The sequence below is a fragment of the Varanus komodoensis genome, unplaced genomic scaffold (genome assembly GCF_004798865.1).
Source record: "Varanus komodoensis strain SLA01 unplaced genomic scaffold, ASM479886v1 scaffold4, whole genome shotgun sequence".
NCBI classification, from domain to species: domain Eukaryota; kingdom Metazoa; phylum Chordata; class Lepidosauria; order Squamata; family Varanidae; genus Varanus; species Varanus komodoensis.
The window spans coordinates 50,088,193-50,106,939 of record NW_025335941.1 but is presented as its reverse complement, the minus strand read 5'-3'; the positions used below and the strand labels follow the sequence as shown (position 1 = coordinate 50,106,939).

The window sequence follows — 18,747 nt, the reverse complement described above, 5'->3', positions numbered from 1 at the left end:
ATGTAGGCAAATGTTGTTATTTATTTATTTTTCAATTTATATCCTGCCTTTTTCCTACAAAGGGCTCAAGGCAGCTAACATCTCCTCCTCCATCTTATCCCCACAACAACAACCCTGTGAGGTAGGTTGGGCTGAGAGTCTGTGACTGGCCCGAAGTCACCCAGTTGGCTCCATGGCTGAGCAGGGACTAGAACCCAGATCGTCTGAGTCCCAATCCCATGCTCTTCACCACTACACCACACTGGCAAATGTTGGCTGGGAGCCTGGAGCGTAGAAGTCAAGCTAGGAGTTGAGCTGGAAACAAGCCAAGAGCCAAGAAAAACTCATTAAGCAAAACTTCTAGCCTGAACAGGAAGACATTGTATCCCTTCCTAAGCAGGAGCCCATGTCCAGCCTTAGTAGGTAGAGCCATTTCCCTGCTAGGGAACTCTATACAGCAAGATGCTTTGCCTCAGGGATGCAAAAGCTCAACCCAGGGGCCAAATCCAGCCCTTTGGGTTCCCAGTCTGGCCCTTTAAGGAATACCAGAGAGTATCACCCTCTTTCCCTTGACCACCAATAGTTTGGTGGTTCCTCAGCATCTATACTGCTTTTTTGGCTTTCTAATGATTGAAATACCTGTCCCAAGGCTTAGTTCCTGGGAGTCAGAGCTTTAAGCCACAGTTTTATTTATTTATTAGATTTTCAGCCCACCCCATTAGCCACAAGGCGGGGGGGGGGGTTGCGAGGGGCGGTAATTTTGACCTGTCCCTTATGCTCCACAAAATGCTAGAATGTAGTCTCCAGACTGTAAGAGATTCTGTGCAGGGCTTGGGCCTGTTCCTCCTACACAAGTCTTAAAGAGATGTGAGAACAGATTCTGAGCAGAGGAGTAGTTGTACAATCCACAGCTGAAATGCCAAGGCCAGAGAGCTCAGGCATAAGCGAAGTGGTCATTGAGTCAGTTTCAAATACTGTGAGAATGCGTCGTGAGCAAGCTAATGAGGAGGAGGGACGACCAAACATCATTCATCCCAGCGCATGGTATCTGGTAAGGAGAAGCTGGAAAGCAATTAGGTGCGGCAAGAGATGGGCCATTTAGCAGGAGTACCTGCTGGAGTGGTTTGCTCATTTCATTTTGGAAGGGAGAGCAGTTTGAAACCAAATTCTTATCATTAGGCCACTTTTCTCTAAAGACTAGTATTCTAACTTGCTCATATAGTTTGTTGCTGACTTCTGCAGTACTCTTCATTTGTATTTTAAAAGCAGCCTAGCTCTAAAAGCAGCCTTAACGTAAGAAATATTTTTAGTTGGAAAGCTATTGTCTAGGTTAGTTTCAAAGGAGCTGGAGGGGCTTACAATATTACAAAATCATGAAAGTGCAAATGATGACTAAATAGATACAACTGTAGCAGCAACTAAGCTCAAACTTTTAAGCTCAAAGTGCAGGCTGTGATAAATGTATTTCAGGTGGGTTTTTGTTTGTTGTTTGTTCATTTTTTTGAATAGGCCATATATATCACCTTGTGGTGGGTGTTCCAAAGACACGGGACCATGAATAAGAAAGCCCTCTTTCTAATCAATCTTTCTTTCCCAATTTTTATAGTATAGGAAACTGTGACATTTATGTGATGAGGAGGGGATCCTAGCTGGCTTGTTCCATTGTTGAACTATTCTAGCAGAACGTTTCTGCTTATATTTAACCTAATTATACCTCTGTGTTATTTTACAGCCGTGACTTCTCGTCCTGTCTACTGCTTGTAGCTTCAATAATTCTCTCCTTCACCTTTTTATGATAGTTTTTCAAATGTTAAAAAGGATATTGGCGTCTTCCCTCTGTTCTTTATTGATCAATATTTTTTCTACCTCTCTAGAGTAAACAAGCATAACATAAAAAAACAAAAAAAAGCTCCATAGGATTTGTGTTGTGGTCTCTGTATTGTCTTTGTACTTCTCTGAATCTTTTCCAACTTGCCAATATCTTTTGAAACATCTGGTGCCCAGAATTCACAGCAGCATTCCAAATCAAGTTACCCTAATGCTGAAAAAATGGCATTAACATTTTCCAAGTGTTGGGAAGCATTCTTCAGTTGATACCCCCAACCCCTGTCCAAATGGCATTGGCCTTTCCAGCTGCAGATCACACCATGGAAGCATTCTTGGTTTGTAATACATTACGGCTTTCCGTTGCCTAGCCAGTTCTCTCTCTTCCTGTGAGTTTTGATTTCCTTTCTTCTTTCACTACATTCAGCCCTGTTGAACTTCATTGTGATTCTGCTTTCTGCTTAGTTCTCCAGCTTAAGAAATGTGAGAATAAAATGAAAGGTTGTCCAGGGTAGAATTTCCTAATTATGAGCCTGTCCCTGATGTGTAATGTATCTGTAAGCACTGACACTGTTGAGTGTAAGGTTTTACCAGGGTCAAAGGGACCTTGCACTCAGAAACTGAAATCCAGACCACTGAAGAGATAAAGTACACCTCAGATTGATTATAAGTATGATTCATTGGCCCATGAAGCTATATTAGAATGCATATATTAGGTGGAGATCTATTTAAAACAAAGAAAAAATGTGAGGGGAAGCAGTTACATTTGTTAGTAATGAAAATTCACACAAATGTCAATATATTGATGACAACTATTAATTGGCCATATTTCACTGGCAGAATACATGTGTTGAATGGTGAAGGTGTCCTCATTCAGGTAGGACAGGAAAACACCCTGTATGAACCTGGAAAGCCACTGCCAGCCTGTGTTCACAACAGTGACTTAGATGAACCAATATTTATACTTGGTATAAGGCAATTTCCTAGGGTCCTGTTTTTTAATATGCATATTAGACACACATGTGTCTAGAAGGCTGCATATTAGAAAATCTGTGTGTAAAATGTTTAAGTGACCACACCAAACATTTTTAAGAGAAAGAAAGAGATGTGGAAATGGGGCAGAACAAATTCAACGTGGGAAAAATGAGGAATTGAGAGAAATTGAAGTGGACACATTCTTCATTGCCTGCTTGGATGTGAATTTTTTTTGGGTGAGGGGTGGTTTAAATGATAGGTCTATATTGGTCTGTGGGATCATCTAATTGTATTAAAGCTATAACTGTAGTCTAGGGTGTATTTTTGATTCACAGGTCTTAATCTGTGACACATGCGCTGGTGACTTCCCGGCTTGACTTCTGTAACGCGCTCTACGTGGGGCTACCCTTGAAGACGGTCCGAACACTTCAATTGGTTCAAAATAGAGCTGCCAGGCTGCTGACGGGGACTGGACGTTATGTTCACATGACTCCAGTTCTCCGTCAGCTTCACTGGCTTCCCATTGAAGTCAGGGCCCAATTCAAGGTGTTGGTGATGACCTATAAAGCCCTAAACGGCTTGGGTCCTGGTTACCTGAAGGAGCGCTTGCATCCATATATGCCCAGCTGCCCCCTGAGATCGGCGGGAGAGGCCCTTCTCCGGGAGCCCTCCGTGAAAGAAATTAGGAGGGTGGGTACTCGGAGGAGGGCTTTTTCAGCGGTGGTGCCTAAGTTACGGAATGCGCTCCCCAGAGAGGTCCACCTGGCGCCGCCGTCCTTTGTTTTTCGGCGCCAGGCGAAGACCTTTTTATTTAAGCAGCATTTTAAATGTTAATATTATTGAATTTTATCTGGCCAGGGCGGCTTATTTTATATTGTATGTATTTTATTTTAATGTTTATAGTTTTAATTATAATTATTTAATTGTTGTAAGCCACCCCGAGGCTTCGGCGAATGGGGCGGCATAAACATGTTTTAATAAATAAATAAATAAAATAATCTGCCTGGTTTTCTAAAGGACCACCATATTGCTGATTGCAGGAGGTCAGGAGCTGAAATCTGGCCAGGTTCAGCCTTCAGCCTTCCTCAAACTGGCCAGGCTCAGGTTCAGCCTTCCTCAAACTAATGCCCTTTAGATGTGTTGGACTAGAACTCTGAGCAGCCCCAGAAAGTCAGACTGTGTGTCTTACACAAATTCAGGTCTTGTTTCTTCAGCAGTATTGTTGCATTATTTTCCTTTGGGCCATTCTTTGGCCCAAATAGTTTGAGGATGTGTCTCTTTGCACACATTATGTAAAGTCCATGCTGCCAACAGACAGCTGCTCTGCGTACATAAGTCAACCTTGGCTTACTTTCACTGAAGTCCCGAAGGTAATTTTAGCTGGAATGCTCCATGGTCAAGAAAAGCCGATGCAGCAAATACTGTTTATAAGGCCGTAATAAGGTATGCTGAGGTTGATATAGACTTGTCCCATGATCCTGTGGTGGCAAACCACTTAATTCTTTTATCCATGAACATTTTACCTATCTGTGAAACCACAGTTCTGTAGAAATGCCTCAGGCTGTGGAACTTCCCAGCGAGAGCCTTATTTAAGCATTAAAAAAAAAGAGAAAACTTTCAGTAGTTCTCTCATGAGAGAGACCGTGTCAATGTGAAGCATTATTGCTGTATATTTTGTTCCCCTCTTCAGGGTGAGCTCAATTTTCCACCCTTTTATAAGCTCAAGAAGCAATTTAATGTTAATTGTTTGGCTTTACCTTGAAAAATTGTTGCCTCTTCCAGTTTAAACTGCCTTTTGGATAAAAAGCCTGAGCTTCTGTTTGCTTTGCCTGTATTATTCATTTGAGAATAGTCTTCATGCCTGATGTGATTTCAGCTGAATCTTGTTCAGAGGGGCAGTAGCTTTTATCCATGTTAAAGTATTGCAAGGTTGGTTGGAGAGAGGAAAAAGTGCTTTTGTGAACTTAATTTAGGGCTTGGTAAACCTTTGGAGATTTTTTTAAGCATCTTTTTTCCTTCACCATCTCTCCCTCATCACCTGAATCCTGGCCCTGTCAGAATCAACCCTGAGAAGCTTGTAGACATTCAGAAGAAGTTGCAGTCCTTCTTGGCTCAAGATCAAGATTTGAAAGAGCGAGCACAACGGGTAAGTTGCCTGTTTAGTGTCCTGCTGGCACTGTTCCTATAATCTGAGATTGAAATCAGGATCTGCATTCTATTGATAGAAGAGTTTGATTGATAGAAGATACTTCCAGCAGAGTTTGGGGGATTCCCCTCTTCCTGCATCACAATTCCCTGAATCTTCTACACATTTCCAGACAAGGGGGGGCGGGTAGGTTGCCCTGGGCAGGAGTGGGTGGAAATTCTGCCTCATTTACCAGCCCAGTTACAGATCTGGATCCAACTACTTCTATATCTTTTGATTATGGTATATTTTTGAGATTTGTAAAATCTATATGATGTTAGTTACATACACTGTAAGAGAGACTAGAAGGTGTTCTCTGGTTTTCACCAAGGACAGACACAGCTACTTACAAAAGAATCACAAACTCTTCACTATAGTATTAGGGACATGGTTGATGGTCTTTAACTTACAGTTACTGCAACCATTTTAGCAACAATAACAAGGTTGTTTTTTATTTTCCATACTGCCCTGGCAGCCCAAAATCTGAAATCTTATAGGAAGCTGTTCTATATTATGTCTGACAATTTATTCCTCTAGCCTGGAGTGGGCAGCCTTTCTCCTTTCAAAAGCTGGATTTCCTCATAGGTGATCGAGTTTCTCATGAGCAGTGGGTGGGGCTGATGCTTGTAATGGATAGGGCTAGAACCAAAAATGGATGGGTCACCCTTTCATCTCTCTCTTTGCCATCCTCTTTCATGCTCTTCCTCTTCTCTACCATCCAGTAGCCTGGCAAGGCAGTGATAGATCATTCTTTTCAGAGGATCCAAGTTGATCTCATGCTTAGGGCTTTTGAAATTAGGCTGAAGGGTACATCAAGTTATGTTGAGGTTGCCAAACCTTTACCTATGTTAACTGAGTGAACTATGATTTGTAGCATTTCTTCAGGGTCCAGGCAAAGAAGAGTCTTTTACATCAAATGCTACTTAACCCTTTTAGCATAGCAAGGGAAGCTTTCCCCTTCCCTCCTCCCAAAACCTTTCTCCTCCTGAACTACTTCCTTTTCTCTCAGGTATTTGAGTTTAATTAACTTTATATTAATTCCTGTACTGTGCTTGTATTCTTGCATTTTATTCTTTTAGAGCTATGGTTTTAGGTTATATTTTAGTTTGCTATTTTCATAATTTAAAATATTGTAATGGATATAGTCTTCCCCTATCTCCTAAGTGTCTCAAACAGCACTGTAGGGTTCCTGTTGGAAGTTGACTATAGCCACGAACAGAAATATTCCTTTTTTGGAGTGGGGAGAGTAATATGCTGTGGGATTTTATTGCAGAATCTACTTGTGGGGATAATGATGTACAGGGGAGTATTTAACCTCTTCATCTGCAGAGGTACAATCTTTTAGCTTCCATAGAGCCTGGGATTCTGATAAGAGCTGCAGTGCTTGGGGGTTGTATAGCAATAAGGAACTGCAACACTCTCTTGGCTAAAGCAACGGTTGGTTCCTAGCTGTTGGAATACTATTTGGATTAGATTTTACATTAATTTTTGACATGGTGAAGTCAGTGTAAGTCACATTTCACCTGTCATCAATTAGACAAACATTTTTAAATGTACCTTCCCATATGCTAAGAGCTATTGAGACTTTGCACCCTCTGAAGACCTGTCTAATATAAGAAAATAAGAACATAAGAAAAGGTCCATCTAGTCCAGCACTCGGTACACATGGTGGAAAACCAGCTGTCCACAGGATCGCTAAAGCAGAATGGGTGCAAGACCTCTGCCTGCCAGTAACTAGTGTATGTAGGCATGCCGCCTCTAGTAAAATAGGTAGCAAGCACATAGCAAAATCTTATCATAGGCACATTCAAAAGAAAATGAATACTGTGGTTCAGCAGATGGAATATCAAATGAACTGCAAAGATCTGGAGCTGAATTGTGACACAGCTACAACTTCCTAATGGGCTTCCCTGTCTTTCAGCTGTATCTCCATTCTATAGTCTTTGGAGAAGCAAAGCAGTACAAATGTGTATGTTTTAAATGCATTTTTTAAAGTTTAAGAACCAAAACAACAAACACTTGTAGATGACTTTTTACTGCTTCAAAAATAAGCTTGAGAATCCTGGCCAGAATTTTTAACAGAGCTATGCCAATTATCTCTGTTTGCTACACATGCCAAATCTTACAGCAACTTTCAAAATGTATTTACATTTTACCGTATTATTTTTATTGCACCTTTTTTTGAGCAGTGCAGAGCAACATATACGTAATCTTTTTCTCCCGCCACCCACAATTTATTCTTCCATTAATACCATGAGGCTAAGAGATAGGGATTGGCCCAGCATTGCTTAACCAGCCTATGACCAGTCTCTCCATGCTTAGTCCCAAACTCCAGTTAGGCATAGGCAACATGGCGTCATCCTGAGGCCAGCCCCCAAACTTTGCCAAAGGTCAGGGTTTATGGGAATTGTAGCTCAAAAGTAGTGGGGAACACCATTTGCAACCTAGTGTATCCCAGAACTTTTGGACTATAACCTCCATAAACCTTGATCATTGGCCATGGTGTTTGGGACTGAAGGGAATTGCATCAGGAGGGGGTAGGCTGCTTACTTCTTGGTAGGTTACTGCTTGGCTCTATCCAGATGATGTATCTTACTCCAAAACATAGTGGTAGAGCAATGTGAAACTTCAGAGAATGATCTACTTCTCCCCAGTCTAGAAAATTAGGGAAATTTTTGATGTAATGATAGATGAAATAAGGAAACATTAGTGAGAGTCAGGACATATAAAAGAACAGCTTTGAAGATAATTTTGCCCTCTGTGACAAATGCCAGGTTTCTCACTGGATTGAAAAACCAGTATTTATGCACTTACTGTGATTTATTGTGCATCCTTCATAATGCAGTTTTTCTGCAGTTCTGTTTCAGCCAGCTTGGCTACAGTCCTGTATTACCCTGCAGTTCCATATTGTTGATTTTTTGCCAGTTGCTGTAAGATTGGGTAACCATTGCATAACTGCAATGGGAAGGGATGAAGGAAGAGAACAGTGCTGAATACTCTGCTTTATGCTGTGTGGGGGGGAGCAGTAAACTTTACCCATTTTTAGCAGCTTTTTTGCAATGACTTTTTAAAACACCCTTTAAAAAGAAAGATAAAATTAAATTGAGTGGAGTGAAGTAATATTTGAGTTTCAGGAGAGTGATGGAATGAGTTCAAACAAGGGCTTTTGTCACAGCTGACAGATCTAGTGATGAACCTGCCCTGTAAATCCAATTTTTATTGCTATATTTAAAGCCATTTTTACTGCTGCATGATACCAATGTGAAATTACAGTCTGTTCTTCCTTTCACTTGAACAAGGCTTGTGGCTAGTTTCAAACTGCTTAAATTAAAGAGAAAAGGGGAGGGGTTATCTAGCTTTTTAAGAGCTAATTTGCAGCCTTTGTTCATCTATTTCTTTATGTTTCCATATTGGTCTAGAGACTATGAAGATTATAACTTCTGTTTGCTCAGCTTAAGGGAGGCGTTGTGTGGGCTGCAATCCTGTGAGGTCGTAACATGTATTTTAAAAGTTGAAATGTGCAATTCTTTTTGTTTTGTTTACTGTCTCACATGGATAAGCTGTGGGTGAGTTTAGAAACCATTGTAAGGAATCACTGCTGTGAAAATGGAATGGAAGAGTTGGCTGCATGGGTAATAACCCCATCCCTTGTGTTATTCTTTGTGCAGGCATTCTTTGAAACAGCAAGAGTTAAAAACGTTTTCTCTTTGCCAGTAAAGAAAATGGAATTTCCACAGTTCTGTTCAGGTGCAGCTGATCCCCCTCCTCCGTTGTGACTCACCATTCCCTAATGGGTGTTGGTGGGGAAGCTGCAAGAGCCAGTTCTGATGTCGTAAAGCTAGGTGCAGTGTGGCCTGGGAAGGAAACTGCAGTATATATGCAGAAATATTGGCATGCACCCGAGGAACTATGTGAATTCTGTTTCACATCTGCTTCCTACTTGCAGACCTCATGCAGACATAATGACATTGTTCAGAATCAACACTAAATGTTGGTTTATTGTTGCATGTAAAAGACTCAAGCTGTGGTTTCCCCTTCCCTCCTCCTCCTCCTCCTCATTTTTAGTAGGAAATAGATTGAAAGCTTTCAAGTGCATTTTAACTCATTGAGATTCAGTGTTGTCTGAACTGGACAGACTATATCTAGTCTTAACAATGGTTTAGAGAAATGATCCAGCTTCACAACACAGTCTTTGAAGTTGGCTTAGTTAAGATTAGCTCCATTTTAGCTTTTGGACAGAATGCTAAACTTATGTTGATTGGGAACATTTGTTTCTATTTCCAATCTTCTCTTTCCCAGCTGTGCCACTGGGAGACTTTGACACTAAGCCATGTGCTCAAAGCATAGCATTCTATCTAAATTATGCCATTGTCTGGGCACTCTTAACCACCTTTAAAAGATTGCTTGCAAATCTTTGATTCACTTCACATTGTCCTTCCTGCTTTAACTGTGGTTAAGTAATGCGTACACAAAGGCACTATCTACAGTTCAGCTTCACTAAGACTTTTTGTTAACCAGAGTTTGGAACATGTTATAGAATCCTGGTTAAGTAGAAAATCTAATAGTGGTTAACATTGGTGGGAAGGTTGCTATAGTGCAGTAAAGATGGAGGTGGTGTTTGGGTATGCGGTAGAGGATTGCAGGAAGAGTGTTTGGAATTTGTTCCCAGTCTCTTAACTGTGGTTAAGAGTCTGATTACATCTGCCCCACTTCACAGAAAACAGTAACACTGTTTTATCTTAATCTCAAATGTTTCTCCTGCACATGAGTGGATTTCTATATTTACTGCCTCTTCTGGATCTGTTCTGTCTGTGGGAGACTTCGATATTAAAGTAGCATGTATCCATCACTTTGTCATCAAACCCTGCGGCGCTGTTAGAGATATTGCAATGGAATAGCAAAATTGAATTTTGAATTCAATCAAGCTTTATTGCTTCAACTTTGTTTATAGCAGACACATTTTTTTAAAGTACACTGTTGTGTATATGCTGTTGTTTCTTTTTTTTAAACAAAAAAACCCCTTTAAGTGTCAACTGCATCATACTTTGAAAATATATATTTTTAAAATATATTTTAATGGTAGTGCAGTGTTTAGTTTACAGTACAAATAAGCTGACTGGAACTCATACTTAATACAAACACTTTCAATAATGCTAATAGACTTTGAAAATCTGCTAGAACAGATTAAAATCACTATAGCATCAGCATTCCAATATAGCTCAGATCTGTGTATGTTATGCATATTGCAAGTTGCCTTTTAGAGTTTGAATATTGGTTTGTCTAGCTGGTGACCTCCCAAAACCGCAGGCAGAAGTTTTTTTTTCCCAGCGCTTTCACACAAATATTAGGGGTTGAACAGGACACCTTATGCACAAATATTTGTTCTACTGTGGAGGTGTAGCCCCAGTAGAAAATTCTCAAGGCTGCAGAATCACTTAATTATTAACATACAAGAAATAAACACAATGGATGGGAGAACAATCCAGTCCTTAAATGAGCCTTATAGTAGCCCTGTATTGACTTCCCAGTCCTGTATTTGCCGTGACAGGTCACTATTAGTACTACTATTAGTATATGTAACTAAGTGAATGGGCTTGCGAAGAATGGGGCATACTCTCCTCTATCACCAGACTTTGGTAACTGTGGAGAAAGGGAAGTTTCTTCCTCCTTGACGCTCATGGAAACAAACTGGTATGGATCACTCTCCCCTCCTCTACCAGTCTGCTTGGTAGAAGGCAAATTTTACTAGTTTGCTAAGATCCTAGGATTTTACATTTCTATGCGGGCTACATTTTGTATCCAGGTGATTGAGCTTGGGTCATCTTGACGCAGCCTCTAAGTTATTTTAATAGGTTTAGTTACCTATGACTGATGGTGTATTTCAGTCAGCCATTTTTAAATTAACTTGCCATCCAGATATGGGAATAGGAAATTGTTATCCACAGTTGCGGAGGCTGCCTGTTTATAAGCAGTGAGGCCTGGGTTACATTTAATTATCAAGCTGGTAAAAAGTTTGGAAGCTTGCAATGTTTGTGGACTTATTTGCAAGGCTTTGTTAAATGGTTCTTTTAGAGACAAACTAATGCTACTGAAGCAGTTAAGTGACTGCTAATTCTATAGTGTTGGCCTCAATTTTGGCCATCCATTGGCTATAAAGTAGTTAACAGTGCTCATATTATGTACCAGGAAGGCTGGAAAATATCAGTCAGTTGTTATGCATAACTAATGTGCTGCAATATGGGTCACTAGTAGAGTCATATGGAAGTTTGCTGTTGCTTGAGATACTCCTAATTAGTCAAGGTTTGTTCTAGTATTGCACTAGTTGATTCCTTGCCACTTTTTATACCAAATACCAACAGCCAATATTGATGGTTGTGAAAAGCAAACCTGCACAATTTAATTGGATGGACAGTATGGCTATTTTGCTGTAGGTTTCTTGTTGTATATTTTATGTAGTTTGGATTAAAGTGGTGATGTGTGTGTGCACATGCATGAGAGAGAGAATTACTCCATTCAGTACATCTCTTTTGAACATTTTTGTGATAGAAATATCTAATGAATTGTAAAAGATTCTCAGTTTTAACTTGTGGATAGGACAAATGAGAATTCCATACATGTACCAGTAAATGTGTCTGTGAAACTATTTTTCCTCTCTCCTTCTCAAACAAAAATTACAGAACAGTAGTGTGGAAACATAAAACAGTATGATTTAATGAATTATACACTTGAGTTACCAGCCAAACGAAAGGGCATGCTGGTAGCAGCAGGTTATTCAGTTTTATAGAAGTGGTTTTCCAGTGTTTTATTGCAGCCTGGATATCATGAAACTGCAAGCAAAATCCGTGACTCTAGTTTTTGTTGCTGTTGTTTCCAGGGACGGGTTTTAAGGGCAAAAATATCCCATACCACAATTTCTATCAGTAGTTTAAAATGATTTTCCAGGTGGAGGAAATAGCTTCAATTTTAAGAAGTAATAGGTGAGAAAGAAGGTTAGTTTGAAAGGCAAGGGAAGAAGCATGCTATAAGATCAGTGTGTAATGAGTAAGAGGTGGAAGGCAACATAAAATGGACAGTAACTGCAACCCCTCCTCCCACAATACTAACTTTCTTTCCTTCCTTCCTCCATGGGAAAAACCAATTTAAAAAACACATGCCTTCTTGTGGGGAGGGGTGTCTAGGCTTTTTCATTTCTGCATAGTATTGCAGACATAGTTAAAGTACTGGACTGAATACGTATTTGAGGAATCTTATAGCAATGGTGATTATGGATTTATGATATAGAATGAAATAATTTCATATTTTTCCTTCCTGTTTAATCATAGTAATCAGTTAATCAAATTAATCACAGATATGTCACCAGATTTTGTTTTATTTTGGTTTTGGTTTTTTAAAAAGAACTACTGTTTCATGGTGGATTGTGGTCAGAAAAGGGCTGCTGGTATATGAATCTAAACCAGGAGGCTGGGTGTATTTCCCTTGAATTATAATAGGCAGTAGATACAGCTCTAATGATCAGACAAGGGCAGATGATCAGGATCCTAAAATTTATGCTGAGGCTATGGAGCAGGGGTCTCAAACTCAACTTACCTGGGGGCCGCTGGAAGTAGAGTCTGGGTGAGGCTGGGCCACATCAAGTATTCCACCACCGCAGTGGTGGTGGGCCGCTCATCCCGCAGCCCCTCCCCCGTGCCCCGCCCGTCCCGGCAATTGGCCCATGGGCCGCAAGTCTGAGACCCCTGCTATGGAGACATGACTCCTTTTCATCTGGGGAGCGTAGTTATTGTTAGGACAGTATTGGTTACCATCTTGGGTGCATCTTGAAACAATCCCTTATTGTAACATAGCACTGCCTGGGCTACTAAAGGGATTTCAGGTTAGTGAGTTGGACTCAGGTCATGCATACTGTAAGCATAACTAAGTCTGGATCTGATCCAGTATGCCTGGCAGCAAGAGGAGTTAGGGGAATACTGTTATATCATCCTCCCTTGAATATCACTTTCCCTGAAAGACAAGCCAGATTAAGAACTCATTTTGTCCTCCCACTCTAAATAAGGCTGCACTTTATAACATCAAACATTTTCCCCAAACCTGAGCATTCCCATTCCCATGCTGTCTTGAACTCGGGACATTGGGCAGGGGTGAGATATCTCCATTTTCTCTTACTTGGATGGATCCTTGCTTCTGGGACCTTGGATTCCTGATTCAAGTCTAGGCTGAGACTTACCTCTTCACTGTATACAGATCTTTTAGGAACCATACTTTATACTAATGTTCCTACTGTTATTATTATTTCATATTTAAATATGTAGATGTTATAATGACTGCTGAGAAAAGTTTGGAAATGTAACTCTCTCAAAAGCTCAAGATACATAAAAAGGATAATTGAAAAAATTAATCTTTTGACTTTGGGGCTTGTAATAGCAAGAAAGAGCCGATCTACTTGTAGGAGTAATTAGTTTTAGCTGAAATGCAATGCATCAATTTCACTTGTTTAACATTTGGGATTCTTTTTTAGATTTAGAAGATGCCTTTTTCTACTGTTCAAACAAGTTTCTCTTCTGCTTTTTCCTAGTGTTTTGTTTCCTATCTGCGATCTGTCTACCTAATGAAGAACAAAGAAGTATTTGATGTATTTAAATTACCCATTGCAGAATATGCCCTGTAAGTGCTATCATCATTAATAATTAGAAATGCTAAAGTGCTAAGTAGAAGTCTGGGTTTTTTACTGCTTTCTTTTGTATTGCACAAACTAATGTTGACTCAGTGTTTAAAATTAGAAATGAAAGTATTATACAAAGTTGAGGGGGGTGTATGCACACTACATACACACACCTTTAGTTCTTGCTTTAGTTAACCTGCTAAGCTTTTAGTTTCTGTCTGTCAGAGTAACAAACTAGGAATGCATATCATTAATTCATGTTAAGTCATGGTTCTCCAGAGTTCTTGTTTATTCTGTGTGAATGGGCAAATACCTTTCTGTGATCTGGTCACAGTGTTGGTGGATGGCTTGTTAATCACCCATTCTCACTGGTTCAGGCAGCACAAGAATGATGCTTGGCAACCACAGGCTCCAGGGTGTTTCTGGCTCATTTAGGAGGCACTGTCTGTAATTGTCAAACAAGGATTGTGACACCCAACTGCAGCCTGAAGGGAAAAAGTTAAAGGGTAAAGGTGCTATAGTGTGCCTGAAATGGTTTATAGTTATAGTGGCTAAGGGTGGAACCCAGCATCAATCTGTTCCCAAGTACAGATTGGAGGGTACTATTTTTTTGGGGGGGGGGGTGGCACTAGTGGCCACCTGGGAGCTGCTAGATAAGACCAGTAAAGGTTGTTGTGGTTTTTATCCACTCTTGCCAAGCAGCCCAGTAGCTGATTCCCTATACTCACGATGGAGTCAGTGTGGTGGGTTGACAACCCATCATGAGTACAACAACTTACGGGGTGATTTTCTGATTTGGTTTGGAGATGGTTTGGAGAAAATGGTTCAGGTTCAAGTTGTTGTATCATGCAAATCTGGTCTCTGTACCTTTGGTTGTTGCTAAGTAAGCATATAGATCTGGGGAAAATAGTTTTGATTATGTGTGTCAGGAGAGGTACTCTAAAACACCCAAAGACTTTACAAATGGCCCAAAGCTTTGGCTGCCCATGCTCAAGATGGTCTGTGGTTTTCATAGTTAATACTTGCTTATTTGGCTTTATTGATTTAAAAACAGCAGTCCTAAAGAACGGCTGAAATTCTCCAAGTAAATAAAGCATGTATACACATAGAAGGCAGCCTGTAACATGAAAGATAAGAACATGAAGCGAGGAAAAGAGAACTAGTCCTGGTTCAAATATTGGTTTTTCTCTGGGAAAAGAGCAAACCAGTCTTCATCCCTATCAACATGCAATTATCAGAACAATATGTAATATTGGGAGAGGGGGGACCATTTAACCCAAGGACCCATTTTGTCCTCTATTCCTTTTTCTGGTTGTCAACAGAATTATGTGACAACTTGACCATTAAGAACTGGGTAAGAGGCCCTTCTGAATGTGCTATCCCTCAAGGAGGTGAGAGTCGTGGTAAATAGAGGAAGGGCCTTTCTGGTGGCTGCCCCCAGGCTTCCCAGAGAAGTTTGCCTGGTGCCAACTCTGCTTTCATTTCGGTGCCAGGTGAAAATATTTCTCTTCTCCATCCATTTTAATAATTTATTTTAATAATGGATTTTAGATGTTTATTTTTTATATAATTTCAGTAAATTCAGTTGTCTGTCTCACTGGGACATGGTGGGGGGTTTTTTTTAATGATCTTGGTTATATCACCACCATCACCATCATCAATTTGTTATTTATATTTTAAAGATGGTATAGATTATCTAGTTGTGACTTTTGCTGCTGTATATCACCTAGAGTGTCTATCTTACTACTTAGCAACTTATAAATAAATAAATAAATAAATAAATAAATAAATAAATAAATAAATAAAGCAGACAGACTTGCTTTAGAGAAGCAGAACTTACTCAAACATGTAATAGCAGGGGTGGCCAAAAGGCATCCCCCCCCCCAATGTTTTTTGTGGCCTCCTCTCACCATGCTATTATAATCTGGCCGGAGCAGCCCTCCATTTTGCTGTTAAACAAACCACAGCATATTATTATTATGTTATAGAAATGTTATAATAATAATAATAATAATAATAATAATAATAATAATAATAATAATAATATTCAAATTATGGTGGCATATTCTGCAATGCAGCACCTGTAACGAGGAGAGGGTGCAGCTCTCATTAATTTCCTAGAAAGAATTTGGCCTTTGGACTAGTGCAAGATGCTTGCTTCTGGTGTAAAGATTGACACCAGCTTAGTTGCTCTATGACTTGGCCTACCAACATGGAAGCTAGAGCTAAAAGCAGTTGCTCTTACAAAATTAATAAAGACCATGCAGACTGATTTTTTTTCGGGGCGGGGAGGGTACAGTAATGAATGATATTTAAGAAGGGATCAGAAACCTTGTCCTTAGTATGCTTTTCTGTTTTTAAGATCCCTTGGGCTTGCAGTGGCCCCACGTGTAAGGTTCCTTCAGAAAATGCAGAAGAAAATATTTGAGAATGACCCTGAAAAAGGAAACCCTTTAAAAGGGGCAGAGCAGCCAGAAGATGCATATTTTCATGTAAGCAAGGAAGATGTAGAGAAATGCAGAGCACTCTGCACTGAAGCAGTACTGTTGGGAGGAGAAGGGATGAATAAGCTCTCCAGCAAAGACAGTGAAACAGAAGATGACGCATCGCAGGGTCAGTCTGAGGTGGAAGAAGATCCTGAAACAGTCAAAGGTTCAAAAGCTGAATGCCTGAAGTTTATGGAAGGGAGTGATGGTGAGGATGAAGATGACACGAAGGACCCTGATGTGCTGACTGTAAAACGGCTGAATGTTTTTGGTTTGGAAGCAGGAGACAACACAGCATTGGTAAGAATTTGTTTTTAAGGCTGAAAACTTTTTGGCTTGTTCTGTTAAAAGTCTGTTCTGTGTTTTGGTTGGTTTAACTTGTATTAAAAGGCAAATTGAGTAAAGGCAAAACCCCCTAGCTATATGACCCAGCAGTTCTCATTGAAGGCAATGGTGGGGGCTTTGAGAACATGCTCAAAGCTTCTAAGCCTCAGTGGGGATGTCCTGTGATGTGAATCTGCGGCGGGTTTGTCAGGCTGGCTTAATGTTGGTTTGTAAGACACACTGTCATGCAATGGCTTGTGATTGTTTTACTCATGGTGCGTTGTCATCTCACCCCTTGCCACTGAGACTCTAGGAAAGATTCTACAGACTCAATGAATGAGTTATGAATTCATGCACACAAAATGCACATATTAGTTAAACTAGTATACAAAAATTATGTTTCTGAACATTTGATGGCATATTGTAGATACGAGATACATGTATGCACTGTCTTCATGAATGTAGACTGTATGAATTATATTTCATTCCGTTGAGTCTGCAGAAAACCCCTTGTCACTCCTGCCAAGCATCTCACAGGCCAGCACCCCTGTTAGCAACACTGCGGGGTGGCTGTGAAAGACTTTCCCAAGACTGTGGGAAACTTTTTATTTATTTTATTTTTATTTATTTTAATAAAACTTTTCTAGACTTTTCCTTACTGAAGTCTCCAGACAGTTTAACAACACAACAGTGTAAAATAAAACACAGCATCCTAAAAAAATCCAGCTGACAATAAAAGGCCAATTAAAACAATCAGATCTTAAAACATTGGGAAAATAAAAATGTTTTAGCCTGGTGCTAAAAAGAATAAAGTGACGGCACCAGGCAAACTTCTCTGGGAAGTGAGTTCCACAGTTGGTGTGCCACTACAGAGAAGGCCCTTCTCCGGGTAGTCACCCTCCTAATCTCCTTCAAGGAGGGCACCCGGGGAAGGGCCTCTGCCCCAGATCTTAAGAGGCAGGCAGGCAGGCAGGCAACCTTTCAGGTTGACTAGGGTCACAAAGAGTACAGGAGCTGGGACAGCTTCAGCCAGCTATCCTCCTGGATTCAGCAGTCCCCATCCTTGTACCATGGCAGTGTTCCTGAGGGAGAAGAGATTGCTTTGTATTCTGCACAATGGCAGTCCTTGGTGTCCACCCCCCACACACTGTGGCTAGTGTTTTGGGACCTGATGTGGCAACAGAAGATAGAGATGAGGTTGAAATCTGGCTGTACTGATCTCTGTTTTCTTGCTGCCATGGTGAGACCTTCTGGGAGTGCTATAGTACCTGGGCAGAGATCAGTTTGGCAGATTTGACAGCTGGATGAAGCAAGCCTTACTCCGCTGTGCCACATCATAGCAGAGATAGTTTAGCTGGTTTGATGGCTGGCTGAAGTGCCCCCTGTGCCCCCTTAAGGACTGTGGTAGTGATGAAGGGTGGGCTGTGGGGGTGGGGATAGCTCCACTTGGCTTGTCAGCCAGCCTGCTGAATCCTGTTATTTGCTGCCTTTTGGACTTCTTATTGTGGTGGGAGAAATAGGGTGGACTCATTCTGCCCCTGGTATCCACTGGAATCAAGGGGGCACAGATCCAGTGTGTTCTCAGTTGTCTGCCAGGCACATTGTGGGGCTGCAGGCGATTAACCCATATTGCATGGCTTGTTAATGTGTTGTCCAAAATTGTCTATTATGTTCATGTATTTTAGGGTCATAAGTTGCTTCTTTCTTTCCCTCCAGGAAAAAGTGAGGGCATTTTCCTTGTGATTCAATTTTATAGCCTTGAGGAGAATATGTGACTTCAACTTCTTTCTATGAGGGGGACAACTGTGCAGATTTTCCTAGCCAATTAGTACTCTCATCTTGTTTAAATGTAAGCAGGTGAACAACCATGCAGTTAATGAATGTACAGACGTTCCCACAATGGCATGAATTTTACTCTGGGGAAGCAGCTTGTATGGGTGTGTGTGTGTGTGCCTGCACATGTGTGTGTGAGAGAGCAAAAGGGTCATCGTACAGGATACAAATTGTGTATTACACTTACAAGATGTTTCTCCACAACTACAGGGGGAATTAATTGCTGTGGCCTGTGACCTAACCCAGCCAAATTATTTCCTAAGAAAAGCTGAATTTAGCTTCTAGTACAAACTCTGTACCCAAATCTGAAAATATTTGATTACTACTTGGGCTTATTATGGAGAAAGGCAATACTATTGCAAGGGAGATGGTTATGTATTCTGCCATCATAATTTCCCTGTCTCTGTGATAAACAATTTTCTTCCAAATGTTTTGGACTACTACTCCCATCAGGCCAAGCCAACATGGCCAGTGTTTTGGGA

At 40.6% G+C, this 18,747-nt stretch overlaps 1 protein-coding gene across 2 annotated transcripts in view; it reads left to right on the top strand.

Annotated features, from left to right (window-relative positions):
* DDX10 (DEAD-box helicase 10) overlaps window positions 1–18,747 on the top strand; it is a 176,044-nt gene that overhangs the window by 34,296 nt on the left and 123,001 nt on the right. For both annotated transcript variants that reach the window (XM_044441435.1, XM_044441436.1), the window contains exons 11-13: window positions 4,837–4,924; window positions 13,536–13,624; window positions 15,985–16,408. In XM_044441435.1, coding sequence (XP_044297370.1) covers window positions 4,837–4,924; window positions 13,536–13,624; window positions 15,985–16,408 — 601 coding nt within the window. The remainder of the gene's footprint in view (window positions 1–4,836; window positions 4,925–13,535; window positions 13,625–15,984; window positions 16,409–18,747) is intronic.